The sequence below is a fragment of the Chamaea fasciata genome, unplaced genomic scaffold (assembly GCF_029207755.1).
Source record: "Chamaea fasciata isolate MVZ Bird 193981 ecotype frontalis unplaced genomic scaffold, bChaFas1.0.hap1 SCAF_2, whole genome shotgun sequence".
NCBI lineage: Eukaryota > Metazoa > Chordata > Aves > Passeriformes > Sylviidae > Chamaea > Chamaea fasciata.
The window spans coordinates 49,542,842-49,559,554 of NW_027094087.1; the positions used below are offsets into that span (position 1 = coordinate 49,542,842).

General features: G+C 34.7%; 1 protein-coding gene across 6 annotated transcripts in view; it reads left to right on the forward strand.

Annotated features, from left to right (window-relative positions):
- NBEA (neurobeachin) overlaps nt 1–16,713 on the forward strand; it is a 458,833-nt gene that overhangs the window by 221,926 nt on the left and 220,194 nt on the right. For all 6 annotated transcript variants that reach the window (XM_066176003.1, XM_066175999.1, XM_066176000.1 and 3 more), the window contains 2 exons: nt 2,580–2,644; nt 14,663–14,771. In XM_066176003.1, coding sequence (XP_066032100.1) covers nt 2,580–2,644; nt 14,663–14,771 — 174 coding nt within the window. The remainder of the gene's footprint in view (nt 1–2,579; nt 2,645–14,662; nt 14,772–16,713) is intronic.

Here is a 16,713-nt window from a genome sequence, read left to right on the forward strand (position 1 = left end):
TTTAAGGCTCAGAAGATTCATGATCTGAGCTACACCAAAACCACATGAGAGGTAATCTAGTCATTCAAGCACTTAGCTGCTAATAACCAAATGATTATGCTGTAATTCCACTTGGCTGTAGCATAAATCTTCCAACTACTGTCCCTGCATCTATTTTATTTGGTGTTTGTTTTTCAACTTCTTGCATTTTGGGGTTGAAAAAAAATTCCTTTGGAATCCAAGGATTCCAAATATAAACAAAATTTCTCCACATCTTAATACAGTTCCTAAAGTACATGGGATGACATGAATGGCCATGGCAAAGGCAACTGTAATGCTGGCAGTGAAAAATGGTATTTTCAGTCTACCGTTTGCATCATTTAAAAACAAAATGGGAAAAAGAAAGCCAGGTGCCTCGTCACATACATAGGTCATCTCTCAGGATCATGAATCTGTTCTGTTACATTATACCTAAAAGTAAGAGGAAATTGCGGCAGTAATGATTATTCCCTTTTTTGTGGATTAATGGAGGATTGAGAGTCTTTAATAAATCTTACAGTAGCTGCTTTGTATTGAAAAAGGTGCATGAACCATGAATCCTAGTTTTTTTCTGGTTCTGCATCATTATGTTTTTCACTGGTTTTGGGTAGATAGGCAAGTTTCAAACATTTTTATCATGAATAATTACTTTGGATAAATTTATGGGATTTTCCACCTATGGGGATGTACGAAGAGATTTGTTTGCTTCCATATAGATCTCTTCTTAGTGGCTTTTTAGGCAATTTAAGATATCTCACATAAAATCCAGTTAGCCATTTTGGATGTTCTGCAGAATCTGAGACATTTGCACTGAGCAGGAAGATCTGACAAAATACTTGCAAGAATCTTTTGGGCTTTTGCAGACACAGGTAGACCTTCTGTTCCTTTCTAAAAATTTAATTAGTATGCTCTCTTCAACCTGTCTTAGGAAGTCTTTATTCCTTTCTCCTCTCTCTTTTCTACTTCTTTCCTGATTTGTAGTCATACCAGTTCTTATTACCTGACTGCAAAGTCATAGCAGCTGTGGTGCAGAAAATCTTCTCAAAAGAAAATGATAATGGTTTTTATAGTGTATAGTAAAAGGCTCTGATTAAAAAAATCAAAAATGCTACACTTTGAACACTATCTCTAACCCACACTTCTGTTTCTTAAAATATCTCAAGGTGCCTATCTTTGTTCAGGTAATTGAATTTTTTCATTCTTAGTTTCTCAGAGAGATTTTCTTCTCTACACAGATGATTTAACTGCTTCTAAAAGTGATATCATTAGCTTAGTTACTGGATTTGAAAAATAAAAAAATCAACAGCACTGAAGAAAGTACCTGTTACAATGGTTTTCTACCTCATAAGCTAGAGGCTTGAGTCCTTATACTGTCTTCCTTAAACAGGAGTTATCTGCTCAGGCACAGGTCAAGAGCATGTTCATTATTTGGGTATTTTAGTAGCTTGCCTTTTATAAAACCAATCATGAGTATTAGATTGTTGTTGTTGGGGTTTTTTTAAGGTTCATTACTTGGTCAAATCTGTGAATTTTCATATAATCAGTAAGAAGCACTTTGCTGATTTCACAGCTATTCTTTGAGAAAATCTTCTTGTCTATGCAAAGCCATCTTTTTTTCACTCCTATTAGGAAACAAGAATTGTGAATTTCTGCCTGATTTTTTTAGTCTTGGAAAAAAAATTGAATGTAAATCGAATAGTTCTGTAACTGTAACCCTCTACGCACTGACAACATGAAGTCAGTCTAGGAAATCTCTCTGTGTACTGTAATTCAGCTAATGTACTTTTTTTTGTTTTTCATTATGATGCAGAGCAAATGTTTATTCTTTTAAAGAAAATTTTAAAGAAATTATTGTAAAAGAATGTAAACTTTGCTTGTTATAGAGAGAGATCAACCTTTTTTCATTTCAAGTATCAGAATTCTTGATATGATAGAGGCAGTGGGTTGTATGGCAAAAGCTATTTATGATGCATTGTGAAACTTTTCTTTAACTTAGTGTTATATGCAGTAAAATCCTGTTAAGTTTAATATCAGTTAGGTGGTTTAAATTGGTTTGAAATTTCATCTTGGAAATTTATGGTAACAGTAAAACAATTTAAAAAAAATTATTTTGTTATCATAGGCTGGTTTTTTCACTTATAATTGGAAAGAAGCAAAAATTGAATGCCGGTAGGGTGGATTTTACACAGATTATTGCCTTTCCTTTATAATAAAATGTGCAAGGTGGAGCAGTGAAGCAACATGAAGAAGGTACTTTGTTGCACTAATGTTCCTTGGGAAACGGCATGAACTGGAGAAACAAGATGTGTTTTCATATTCTCTGGACAAGGAAACTAAAGCTTGCTTGAAGGTGAAACAGAAGACATGACCACCTAAAATTTATTTGCAAATCTGAATGAATTACAGTTTTTAAATGATCTGATCGTTCTTTTGGTAGGGGGTGGTTGGGGGGGTGTGAAGTTCTGCCTAAATTCAATCTCCTTAGGAAGTCACCAGGGTCAGCTTCAAAAATGTGGTTTAAAATCCTTGGGTTTTGATCATGTTATGTTTTACCTTCTTAGGAATGGCAAAATTCTATTCAGAAGAATGCAGGACTTGCATTTATTGAGCTCATCAATGAAGGAAGGTAATGAATTTCAAAGCTTTTGAACAAGTAGTCATTTTGCATTTATTCCATTGGGTGATAATACTTCCTCACCATCTGTTCCAAAAAGATTGTGAAAAGGCTGTGTTAATTATGAGATTTATTGTATTGATGCTTTATATAGTAAATATTTAATTTGTGAGTGTTTAAATTTTGAAAATTTTGTTTATTGACAGAAGGAAATAGAATTCCCTTGAACTATATATAAGTTTAGGGTTATTTGAGAATTGAACCACCATTCTCCAGAGCAGAAAGGTTGTTTTACCCAGACAGTCTAGGGAGCCCAATCTGTAAAACCATCTGCTGCTCCATCTGTTTTAGGAGCCCAGCATTCATTTTACAGATGTACTTCTCCACACTATAATTTCATGATTATTTTGTCTAGAATTTCCCATCCAATTTGACTCCTGTAAACCACACATGACATTATGTTTATATAAGCTTTCTTGATTTTGAAATTTTTAATGAAATTTTTTATCAGTCCTCAATTTCAATTCTATTTGTTCTACTCTGGGCATTGTTTCTCAGTACTTCCAGCCAGCAAGCTGGGAGGCAAAGGGAGACTCTGGCCCTTCTGGTAGGAGAGTACCCAAGACAAACAAAACCACTTGTGCAATGTGTCTGATTTGTATTGGACAATACATTAAATCCATTTGAATCTACACATTTTGTTATGTGCACCTAAAAAAAAAAAAAAAAATAGCAATACACCCGTTAAAGAGATGTTGTCATTTTATGTGTGATTTCTTTTTCTTCAGCAATGATATCTCATTACCAAAGTATCAAGTCTTCTCTTTATTGTAGGATATTTTTTGTCTAGCTGATATTTCAGTGGTGAAATCATGCATTTATTTGAAATGAAATTTAGAAAATGTTAGAGTATAGAAATATAGGAGTATGAGTATAAAAAAAAAAAGGGGAGGGGAGGTGTGTTATTACCCAGTATTTGGCTGGTGTAAATTCTCCTGGCTTCTCTGTGCACACTGAAGTTATAGTGTTGTATAGCAGTAGGAAACATAAGTCCCTCCATTGGAAATTCTTCTGGCTATGAAGTTCAAATATGAGTTTTTACACCGTAATAGGGCTCACCTGAGTGGGTGATGTACTGCACCTTGTACAAGAAATATTACCTAGCAACAGACTAACTGATTATAGTATGCTTATGTTCTTGGATAGTATTATGCAATACTATTTGGACCCTTTTTTTTATTTTCTCAGCCAGGATATTGAGGTCAGATATTATTATATACTCACTGCTGATAAAATGACAGTTCTGAAAAAACCCTATATCTGCATATTTCTATTTTTAAGGTACCAGTGGACCTTCTAATCCCCTCTAACCATGACTTTTCAAAAATAAGCAGTATTTAATAACCTCTCCTTAAATCCAGTCATAAGACAGTCTAATCAGACTGCCCTTGGACACATGTTCCTCCCTACACTTTTTTCAGAAAAGCATTTCAGAATAAGTGTGTGTGTGTTACTGGAACGCTCATCTTTGCAATCAGCCTGTTTGTTTTTAATTTACCCTTTTGGGGACAAAGATAAAAATCCTTTAACTGAAAATTGTTATAAATATTTATTCTGCTTAATAGCTAAACTTGTGAATGCAATTCATCAATCATAGCTAGAGAATGCAATTGTGCAGTTGTCAACAATTAACAGGACATAAACAGTTGATGAATGTGAAGCTGAATTAAAGTGCTCCCTAGGATAACCTGAAATTATAAACTGGATCATTTAAAGGAATCTAACAAAGGATCTTTATAATTAAAACAAAGCAGGGTTAATGGGATGTAAAATTGCATATAATCGCTGTGCAATAATGATTGAATTTTAAATTATTAAAAGCAAAATGAAGACTAAGAATATTTTGAAGGACTTTCTGGGTAAGGTTTTGAGAGACCTGGGAAATAAATCAAAAGTTTTGCGAAAGATTTTTCTTTTGAACGTGGATGAAAATATTTAGATGCAATACAGAACTCCACAGTTTTAAAATCTTTAGTTAGACATCTAGTTTTTAATATAGGGATGATATAGGGTGATTTTCTGAGTACCTAACTCTTGTTGTTTCTTCTTTAAATAACTGTCTTTTGTATCTTTGAATGTATTAGAAATGTTCTTAAAATATTTCAGTTTAGGTGTAGTGTAAACAGTTACATCTATATTCCTGTTATTTTAACAAACTGCATTTTTATTTTAGATTGGTTGATTTAGTGTGTTTCTGGTTTTTTTTTGGTATAGATAATGGGGTTTTAGGAAGATCTTAATAACATGTATTTTTGGAATTCAATACAGAAACACTGATACAGCTTTCTAAAAATAGGACTAAAAGCTTTTAATGTAACAAGAGATCTGACTGGAGATTTAAATTAATTCTTTCAAGGTATGTAATACACCTGAAAGATTTAGTGACATCCTGGTTATGATCTTGAACTTCATGCTTCTATTTAGTCAGTCTCCTCGTATGAATGTGTGATGCTGAGGGTATCACACATGCCAAGAGATTCACTGACAGCAGTTTAATTGGGATTTCGTATTTACATTGGGATGTCCACATAAGCAGGCTTCATAATTTTAGAGATAGATGCATCTGCAATGTTGGCTGTGAAAGGAGACATGGAAAGACATCTTTAGGAATGATATATGAGGGAGACTACGGCCCACATTGAAGTGTAGTAGTGATGGATGAGGTCAAAAGAAAATGGCTTCTAGCTGACAAAAACAAGAGATAAGAGCACCCACCTCTAGTAAATGCGTATATAAATGCATACATCTTGGGCAGCTAGGAGTAGAAATTACTCCACATGCAATTACAGAACTATGACATCCTTGGAAGGAATGAATAAGATTTTGTGGGACAGCCTGCACTGCATGACAGCTGCAATAGACAGTTTCCTTGGAAAAGGTAGCCAAAGAAAGGAAGGTGGGAGTGTTGCCTTCTCTGTGAAGAAGCAGTGCAGATTCTTGAAGTTCTTCAGTGGGATAGAAGATAGTCTGGTTGATAGCATACAGGACAGGATCAGAGGGGAGTCATGGTAGTGTTACAGACCACACATTCAGAGTGAGGGAAAGAAAGAAGCATTCTCCAAACACCTTGAAGTACCTGGATCACAAACGCTAGTTCCCCTTGAGGGTCTTTAACATTCCTAACAATTTCTGGAAGTGCAACAAGTTGGGATGCATGTAGGGAAGACAATTACTGAAGAGTGTTGGGAATGACTTCTTGGTACTGGATGAGACAGCTAAGAGTTACACACAGCAGAATCTATTTACCAGTAAGCAAGAATTAGTTTTGAATGTGATTAATTAATGGCACCTTTGGCTGTACTTGCCATGAAACAGTGTGTTCAAGGCCCTGAGGGAAGTGAGGATTGAGAGTAGCAGAATACAGATTCCAAGATTGCAAATTTTAGCCCATTCAGGAAACTGGTCGGTAGGATCCCATGGGAAGCAAATATGTGTGTGTCAGGGTAGCTCTAAAAGGTGTCAGGCTTTTAAGTACAGCATTATCCAAGTGCAGGAACAGGAAAAAATGTATACGTAGCAAGAGAGTGGTTCAGCCATCAAAAGAAATTATCGTAGAGCTCTGATGCAGAAGAGAGTACACAGGAGGTGGAACTAGAAGCTGGCTAGAAAGGAGGAATTTAGAAGCATGAGCACATAAGGAATGTTGTCAGGAAGGCTTGTAGTCAGCTGGAAATGAAACTTGGAAGAAATATCAAGGACAACAAGAGCTTCATTTTTAGGCTGACCCAGGGGAATACCTTCTTGTTGAATGGGGTGGATGATTTAGTCACAGATATGACTGAGATGCTCAATGCCTTATTTGCCTCAGTCTTCATTAAATTTCATCAAGGCTTTGTCTTTAGTGAAAGGGTCCAAGGAAGACATCTACCAACAGTGGATAAGGTTTGAGTCAAGAATTCATTGAGACAGCTTGTCCCATACAAGCCCATGATACGTGATGGAGTACATCTGATGGGTGTGAAAGTCTTTGCAAGGCTGATCACCAATCCAAGAAGTCAAGGAAATTGGGGCAGGTTACAGGTGCCTGGAGAAAGGCATATATTACACCCATCTTCAAAACAGTCCTCAAAATCCAGAGAAAAGCTTGTCATTTTTTTCTTCTGGCCCTTGGAAGACTAAGTAGTCCCTTTGGAACATATTCTGGCTGCATGAAAGAGAAGTTAATTGAGAACAATCAACAGGGATTTACAAAAGCTAAACTATTCATGTCCAACCTGTTTGCATTCTATGATAAAAAAGATAAAACAGTCAGATTTGTGGTCACAGGAGTAACAATGAACATCATTTATCTTGACACTGGAAAGGTCCCAAAATACTCATCCATCAGTTAAAACTTTACATTCTGAATGAATGGACAGCTGAATAGATAGAAGACTTACTACTTAAATAAGGTCCAAGGTTTGTGGTTAATTGGTTGTACCTTAGCTTGATGGTTTTGACAAGTAGAGTATCTTGGAGAACTATTCTGCCTAAGAGATGGATTTTATAGGTCATGATCTGTTCATCTTTCAGAGCTGAATTGCTATCCTCATCATCCATTTCCTTCCCCCATTACGCTTTCACAACACTCACCTCTTTAAAGAGATGATCTTGTTCCCACCATTTAAATATTTTCCTTTAATTTTTACATAATTTCTTCATTTTAAATAGAAGTAGTCGAATTCTAATATAAATTTAAGGCAACATGAGCCTGTATTTATTCTCAGATTTAAAATTGCAAACTTTGCTCCTGTAATTCCATCTCTGTAGCTAAGTATGCTTTCTGCCTTTAGACATGAAACTGTATATTTTAGCATATCCACTTATATGGACCTCTGAGCATACTTAAAATTCTCAAGAAACCTTTTTCCTTTTAAAACTTATTTGTTGAAATATTTTGAAAAAATAACAGAATGTTTAAATGGTCTGGAAATCAGTGTTTCTTTGAATTTTGATGAATTGTTGATTCTGCCTTGGAAGGAGACTCATAAAGAATTATATTCTTTCTTTCAACCTCAACTGGAATTGTGGGGTAACTGCATCAAATTTTCTTTTGGACATCCTCTGTTGCAGTTTGGCAGTTCTGATATGTTTGGTTTGTGGAAAATAAGTTCACAGCCATTATTCACTGTCTGCAATACTTAAATGTTCAAGCACGTGTTAAAAGGCGTATCTATAGTGCCACTTGCCATATTTGATTTATGATGGGCATCTGCAGTTGGGTCTCTTAATAGCTCTCAAAGAACTGATTTAGTAGTAGGGTCCAAAATGTATGCTGTTCCTTGTTTCTGTTTTGATAGTGATCTTGATTACAGGACAGAATGAGGACCTGACGTGAATCATCCAAGGCAAAATATTGGGTCATCAGACCATATGGGAGCTCAGGGCTACCACTTGCAAAGGATTCTGGTCTGATGTGCAAAATCCAATATATGCAAATACAGCCAGAAAATAACACAGGGGAACCAGTAGCACTTAGAAACCAGAACTAAGAGTAAAGGTGTTTGATTATTCTGTCTTTGACAGATATAACCAAACTCTGCTGCTTTATTGTCATCCTCACCAAGTGTAACTTTTGATTGGAGGAATCCTTTATTAACTGTGTGTGGCCAATTTATGGAATTTATCCTAGATGTCATCTTCCTTTAGTAGAAGATTCCTGTCATAGATACTTCTGTAAAAGTAAGCACTGAATGTCTGTATTTCTACTCCAGCTAGAGTGTGACCTTGTGTCCCTTGTTTAGATGTGCTTCTTCATAATCTCATATTCCTTACTATAGCTGTCCTTGTCCTACCTCCAGACAAGTAGTTTGAGTTAAACAAAGTGTGCATTGTTATGGTAACCGTCTGTGTATTTCTGGGGTCAGTACCTCTATAGCTCTTAGATCTGTTAGAGGTTTTGAAGGATCCTTTCCCCTTCTAGCATTGCCTGATCAGGTCATATCTCAAAGCAGAGGCTGATCCTGAAAGTCTCAGTTGTAACTGCTCATCATGGATATTTACAGGGTAGTCACTGTTACAAAGAGACAGATTCCTCTTGATTTGGAAAGTTCTTCTGCCAAATAGCAGTCTTTATGGGGAGTGGAGCAGATTATTTGTAGCCGTCTCTGAGTTTCATTGAATTTGTTACAGCTTCTATGACATTTCTGAAACAATTATAGTTACCCTCCATGAAATTTGTCTTGTCAACGTGCTTATGTTGTAGTTGAATAGCCAGTGTTTGTATGCTATAATTTCAAACAATTCTCTAGAGAATTCTTCATCATTGCTGTCTTGCAAGAAATGAGACCTCTGTGTTAGACATTTCTTTGCAAAGTTTATAGGAATTTACTTTCAAAGTATTCGTAGCAGTACTGCATCTTGTGGAACTTCAAACTCTTCCAGTTAGACTAGTTTACGAACTATCCTATTGCAGATACCAAGTGAAATGATAGGTTTCATTTTTTATGAATGCCATTAAGAGTAATAATTGTCAAAATAACTGTTTGATGAAAACATGGCACATTTCCAGGCTGTGTATTTTGTTTGGGTGGGGGGGGAGGGGGGTTTGTTTGTTTGTTTTTCAAATAAAGCTATGGGCAAATGATGAAAGTAAGGCAGAGAAACATCTGTTTCCCTGGACATTGGCAGAACTTCAGGAATGAGTAAAGGAAGCAAGACCTTAGCTAAATTATAACAAATGTTCATTTGGTAATCTTTTTTGAAAATTGCTGTTTGGGAATGATTTGAGGTTTTAGTTTGTGTCAAATAAAGGAAAGACTGGGTAACATAAGCTCAGTCTTTTTGTCTTGCATTGTAAAAGCTATGAGCACTTTCTCTCTGTGTGAGATTATTACTAGGAGCAAATGACTGCAGGATAGCAAAGCCAGGTTAGGATAGTGAGATAAGGATTTTCATCCTTCAGTTCTAATAGGTGTACAAATAGCCCCCAATCCACATTTAGATGTGTTGCAAGCATTTTGTGTTTTTTTACCGGTTTCTAATACAGTTTATGTATAATCTTATCACCATCTCTATTTCCAAAAGTCTAAAAAAGTTCTCCCAGGCACTGGCTATTTATCTAAATGACTTCGTGGAATCCAGCCTTTTTAAACTCCATTATCTGTAAAACGGGCCTCTGATTGGTTACACATACTTTTTTACAACTTCCTTTAAAACCTGTAAGCACTCTGGAATTCTAAACTAACTTTGTTGAGGGCAGAATTCTGGAAAACTAGATACATGAATTTAAAATAACTTCTTACCTACTCCCAAAAATTATTTACAGATAACTCATATTTATGAATAGTCATGTCCTGAAACTTGCTCTCAATCTGGTCTTACTCATAAGTCTGAGATTCTTCCATTTTTAGGTTAAGGAGACAATTGTTTCTACAGATACTTAAGCCTTGTCATGCTTATTGTGAAGTACCAGCTTATTTTAATTACAGTTTTTTCCATATCTTCAGCTGAAAACTCCACAGTTATCTGAAGAGAAAGTTCATTTCTCTGTAGAAGGATTTGAGGCACAAGTGATTTCAGACTGCTTTGTTGGTGGATTCCCTACTGGAAGTCTTTTGATTCAGTCTAAAACCAAGTCAAACCTGTTTCTTAGTAAAGAAACTTTAACAGTGGTTTGTAAATTTGTGGGCATTAATATAAATCAATCTTGTCTGGGTGAATAGTAATCATAAGTTAGGTCGTGTTGAATCTCTACTTATGCAGTAAATAGAGAATTCCACATAGAGAGGAGATAAGATTTTTGCTGGTCATCAGTTCTTGGTTGAGACCAGCTCATCTGGCAAGCACAGTTGTCTTCAATACCGGTAGGAATTTCAGTGGTGCAACTGAAGAAATGGTCACAGAGAATAATGCCAAACATTTTTCAAGGTAAATTTTACTTTTTTTTACTCAAGGATTTTTTTTTTTTGGTGTAAATCATGAATTACTGGAAATGAGAATAAAAAGTACAGCAAGCCTTCTCATAAAAATCCTTAGCCCTTTTTTAGGTGCTATTTATGTAGAAATGTATATGTCCAGAAGGCCTGATTCCTAACTGTCTCAACATTAATGTAGCTACTAGGTCTGTTCAGGGTGGTGCTTGCTAAGACAGGATGAGGATTTACAAGGGTGGATGAGAAAGGTGGTTATAACTCAGTCACCGTGATGAGATTTAGCTAAAAACCACTTTTTTGTTGTTTTTTTTTAAAGGACAGTAAAAATTGGAAAGCTCTCAAATTTTAGATCACCCCTTGGTATAGCAAGTATACACGCATTCTTGTGCCTCAAGGTCCTTCTCAATGGGATTAGTCACTCCAGTACAGGATGATGGTTAGGGAAGGATACAGAGGATAGACTTTTCCCCAAAAAAAAGAGAATGCTCTGTGAAAAACTGTGGATGGGATATCTAGTTGGGCAGATGACAGAAATATCAATAAGGACATACTGGGTGGATTTCAACCTGCATTAATATAAATGTTATCCAGTGTAATATACTATATAAATATTTTATAGTGTAACAGTGCAAGGAGTTCATATTCTTGAAAATATATGCTAGAAAATATATACATCTTTTGGAAATATCTGAGGAGGTAGAAGATCAATCAGTCATTGAAATTTTCTTGTGCAAAATCACAGAATACAGGGCTAAGAAAAAGGAAAAAAACAAATCTAGAATTGCATCAGAAAGGGTATTTCCATTGAAATAGGGCAGAATTAATGTTACTGTGTAAATCGTGGCTAGAATTTGTCTACAAAACTGCTGACAGTTTTGGATATGCACTTGCAGAAAAGGTAAAATCAAACTATGATATTAATAAAACTCCCCCTTACCAACTGTTTTGCCATACAAGAAAAATCAGAGATCTGGTTTACTTAGCATAATTAATAGGAATATATAGAATATCAGAAGATGATCAGAAGGAAGAACTGTGTAAACCTGAGAGCAAGGGTTTTGTAAAATGAGACAGTAAAGAATGCTGGAGAATACATTTGGATTGGAGAAGAAAAGGGTTTTAAGCTTCAGAGAACCTTCCAAAGCTGTATGGGAGTAACTCAATCATAGTTTCAAGGGCAAGTAGCTCAGTCACAGTTTCATATACTGAAAAAACATTTCATGAAGTAAATATAATGAAAATGCTTTTCATAAGCTAAAGGCACTTTATGAAAGATTTTAAATGCTGTAGCTGCCTGTTGCAATGAAAGAGTGAATTTGCTGTCCTAGAGATCCTTGTTCTTTTCTTACTTGTAGTGTGTGAAGGGAGATTTTTAATTTTTTTAATGTACTGGAAGCCTTTGATACTACTGAGGGTAAAATTTGTCCTGATTTGGGATTCTTTCTGAATAATTTCTTATTTCCTTTTAGAATCCAAAAGAAGTTGTAGGTACTTTTTCTTAAACCAAAAAAGTTGGAGGTTTCTTTTTTTTTTTTTTTTTTTTTTTTTTTGTAATCTTATGTCATGCATGTGATTGAAGTATTCAGGGTTTAGATAAATTGGTTAGTATTCAAAGGATGACAACATTATCATACTTGTTCATCGGGTATAAATGAGTTAAGACAGTACATTGAGTAGTGCTGTGTCTATATGGACCTAATTTTCAGAGTTAGCTGGTTCTGATTTAATCCAGTAAATAGTTTTGCTGCCTTTTACTTAGTAGGAATGTAGTTTGAGAATACAGGGTAGCTTTCAGCTAAAACTAAAAAAAATACTGAAAATTCTTTTTAATAGAGCTTTTGAAGTTCAACAGGTAAGTTTCCTTTAACAAGTAGAGCAAGCACAGAAGCAAGTACCTTTGCAAAAAACCTTTGTAAGACATCACTTCTGCAGTCTTGTAGTTACTGCCTCTCAGGGATGACACATTTAACTGCTTTAATTTATTACTCTTCTGTTTTCAACCCTGCATTCTTGCACTTGAAAAGCAAAACATCTAGGTCAAAGCTTCTTTTGTAGCTACACAAGTTTTTTAAATGATGGCCTGGATTTTCATCCTTCCTTTCTTCAACCTCCGTCTTTCTGTCAAGTGATTTTAGGACTAGCATGACTATTAATGGTCTTCTAAATGGAAAAACACGGTTTACCTAGTCTTTGAGGTTCTACCTTAGGTGTATGCAAGCACTTAAGGTAAGTGAATCACAGTCCCTTATTACCACACATTGATACCATATTGTTTAATCAATGATTCACTTTTAAGAGGCTGTGGTCTCACTTTTGCGATAATCCTAATTTGTTAATGATCAAACAAACAGTTTTTCATCTTTTTCTTGAAGAAGTCACAATTGTTTATAGATACATGAATGTATGAAGCAACTGGCAAGACACAGTTGAGATAATACTGAGATATCCCAGGTTGCACAGGGTTGTGTCCAGAAGGCTTTTGAATTTCTCCAGGACAGGAGACTTCGCAACCTCTCTGGGTACCCTGTTGCAGTGCTCTGTCACCCACAAAGTAAAGACATTTTTCCTCATATTCAGCTGGAGCTTCCTGTGGTCCACTTTGTGCCCACTGCCCCTCGTCTTGTTGGAAGGATCTATCCCCATCTTCTTGACATCCACTAATGTTCATTCCTAATCCATGTCTGAGGACAGTCCTACACTTACATCCTAACAATAAAAATTGGAACATTTAACAGTCGTAAAATACTGAAACATATCTTCCAGCAGGGTAGATTTAAAAATTAGGCTACATTTTGAAGACTACAGTGTAGGCAACTTTAGTCTTTCAGCTTATAATTGGCAAAAAAATTTTTGCTTTAAAAATAGCAAAGGGTTAGATATAATAAAAAGGGTTATTAAAAGCATGAATATCCCCTATGAAATCTTGATTCAAGTATTTTTATCTTCATCTCTAAAACAGAGATGAAAACCAACATCTAAACCAACATTTATGGTTTCCCTTGCCATACACATATATTAAATATTAGTTCAGGGTTAGTGATTTCCTTCCTTCACCAATAGTAGAACACACCAAAGGAGGCAAGAATAGAGTTCAGATCTTTCCATCTTACAAGTGTAAGGTCTAGTCATTGGGACTTTAATTTCTAATAATAATGAATTTTACTTGTGGTGGTTCTAACACCAAACACCAACTTAAGGTTTAATCTGCTAGAAATTTCACAGCCTTAATATAAGAAACTCTGAAATCCTTTCCCTGATGCTGCAAGAACGAAAATCCCAGACCATGTTCCACTTTCACAGAAAAAGAAACGGTTCTTCCTGATCCTAAACAGACCTGTCAGATCATTGCATCCTGAAAGAGATTTCCTCCCTGCTGATAAGAAAAGTAGAGTAATTTTTAATATAATGGCCAACCCTAGATATGGACTATAGGGACAAGAAAGCAGTTGGTTTCATTCTTGCTTCTCAAAAACATGTGAGCATTTTTAACAACACAGTGTTGTTTATGCTTATGTTATGCAGTTTTGTTATGCACCTCATGATATTTTGTGGTCTTTGCAAAAGTCTTAAGTTAATGTGGCTGCCTGGCATGCCTTACTCCTTTTTGAATAAAATTTGTCTAGTTCTGATACCTTGAAAGCATGGAAAAGTGATGCACTTTTCACTCTAGTGTTTTAAGAAATATATGAGAGATATTGATATTATTTTGAATTTTAACAGAATTTGAAATCTTCAATAATGACTTTTTTAGACTGAAATTGGAATAGCTCTATTAAATGTTTTTGATGGTACAAATAAGAGTTTAAACTATTTTCTAGGTTTTTTTTAATGATAGTGCAAGATTCGTATTGAGATTGCTGTTAAAAATATACTCAAAATATTTTCTTGCATAAAGAACTTTTGCCTTCAATAAGAAATGGAAAACTTTTTTTCCATTTAATGTGATTTCTATGTGCTTTCACAATGCAGAAAAGTTTGGATAAAATTACTTTGTTTCAACTAATTTGAAAATTTAGTTGCAAAAGTTTCATTGATTTCCCACTGCGAGTAAATCTGCTGAAATAGTTTTTTGAGGTATATCAAATAAAAAGTCAAATTCTGAATTTTCTTATTTTAGATTATTGTGTCATGCAATGAAAGACCATATAGTGCGTGTTGCAAATGAAGCAGAATTTATTTTGAACCGACAAAGAGCTGAAGATGTCCACAAGCACGCTGAGTTTGAGGTAAGCCTGAGAGCTGGTGCATTTCTGGTTCTCTGTTTTCACTCAGTTGTCGCCTAGACTGTAATTCCATGCAATAAAGATTTTATTTTTTTTTTCTTCCAAGGAAGAAATTTACATTGAAAGCATTTCAAAACTGATTTTTAAAAGCTTCAGTAAATGTCAAGCACAAGGAATGGGTTTAATTTCTCATCTAGTCACTGAAATCATAAAAGCATTTACAGCTTGAAGAAATGCCTTAATCAGAATGTCTAATCTGATATGGTAGACCCTTTGGTTCACAAAGAACTTTCCTGATTTATTGAAAATAGTAATGCACGTCACTTTATTAATTATTTTTGTTATTATTTACAACAGTATGTATGAGTTCAGTAAAAATGCAAAGCAATTATACACTTAAGGTACATCACAAAAAATAAGAAAAATAAACATTTTGTTGAACAGATTTAATATTTTAAGGTCATTTTCTTCAGATATTTTGAATTTTGGAGCACCTTAGAACACTTTTTATATAGTGAAATACGATATTTTATATCTTGCTTGCTAGTTAGAAATCAGTAACTATCAACAGTAAGATTCAGTATTGGAAGATGTAACAGAGCAGCTGACTCCTGTAACTCTTAAATGTCTATAATTCTTACTCTGAAAAGGAGTCAACACTCAATTGCTTTTTCATCAAGGAGTGGTACAGTATACAATTATATTGCTTGAAAGTGATCGAAATGTTAAATCCCCTGTTTTTAAAATGTTTTCAGTTTAATAGGTTTTGTTTATACAGGATTAATTTTATTCCTATTTTAAAAAAATCATGCAGAAGTCATGGAGTAAATTTAAAACTTCATTTTTGACATGACTTTATCAAATAGGGGTTTGCATTTTTATGGTGTTTCATGCATTTCATCGCTGTTTTTCATAATTTCCAAACCTGCCTTGTGTTTGCATACATTTGTGTAGATGTAGTTATATATGTGCAGTCTCATATTTTCCCATCTTTTACTGCTCAAGTTACTTAGCATTAGGATTGAGATAGACAGACTTAGTATTGATGATAATAAATAGCTATATCAATTTATTAATCTGTCAGAAAATGTCAACAAGCACCTGGTGGCTAGAAATAGGATCCAGTAATCTTAGTTTTTGATGAGGTTTTTATCTCCTTGAAACAGCTCTCTTAAATGTGCACTTTGATGTACTAGTTTTTTGTGCTCCTTGACCTAGCTGAGAACTGTGAGACACTGAGATATCTGTTGTCATTTTGAATACACCTAACCTTTACTTCATTTTGTCAGAGCAGACAGCAGACACTTGTCATATGGGATTGTAACAACTTTATTACCAAGCTTATACTGGATATTTTGAACATAGATAAAATTGCATTTACAATTAAGTGTATGTCAGAGTGAAGTTTCATATTGCCTCAACAATAAATAACATTTGATATCTATCAGAGCATCATGCAGTAACCTAAGATGACAATGGAAGATTGAGTTATCTGCTCTTTGAAGAATACATTGAGGTATAAGATCTGTCAGAACTCTAGACAAAATGAGAATATTCAATTAACTTCCAGCTTCTGTTAGCAAATAGGATTTAGAATATTAACTAAATTCCCTAAAGGAGTAGCCTCAAGTCTGTCTTATTGTCTGGTAAAGAAACCAACAATTTTTCATATATGAAAATTCTCATTACATTTGTCATAGGAAAAGACTGAGGTACACATTTTAGGTGAGTTTAAATCTGAAAATCATAAAAGAAAATTGTAAAATGTAGACTCTTTTAATGTGAATTTCACAAGTACTTAAAAAAAGGTGATGGTTAAAGTCTGAAAGAATGCTTTATTTATTGTCTTTAATAGTGATGGGAATATAACTGAATATTTATTATTCATTCTACTTGAAAGCAGTAGGGACAAAGATTTCTGGTAGTTTTCTGGTACATGATTGTA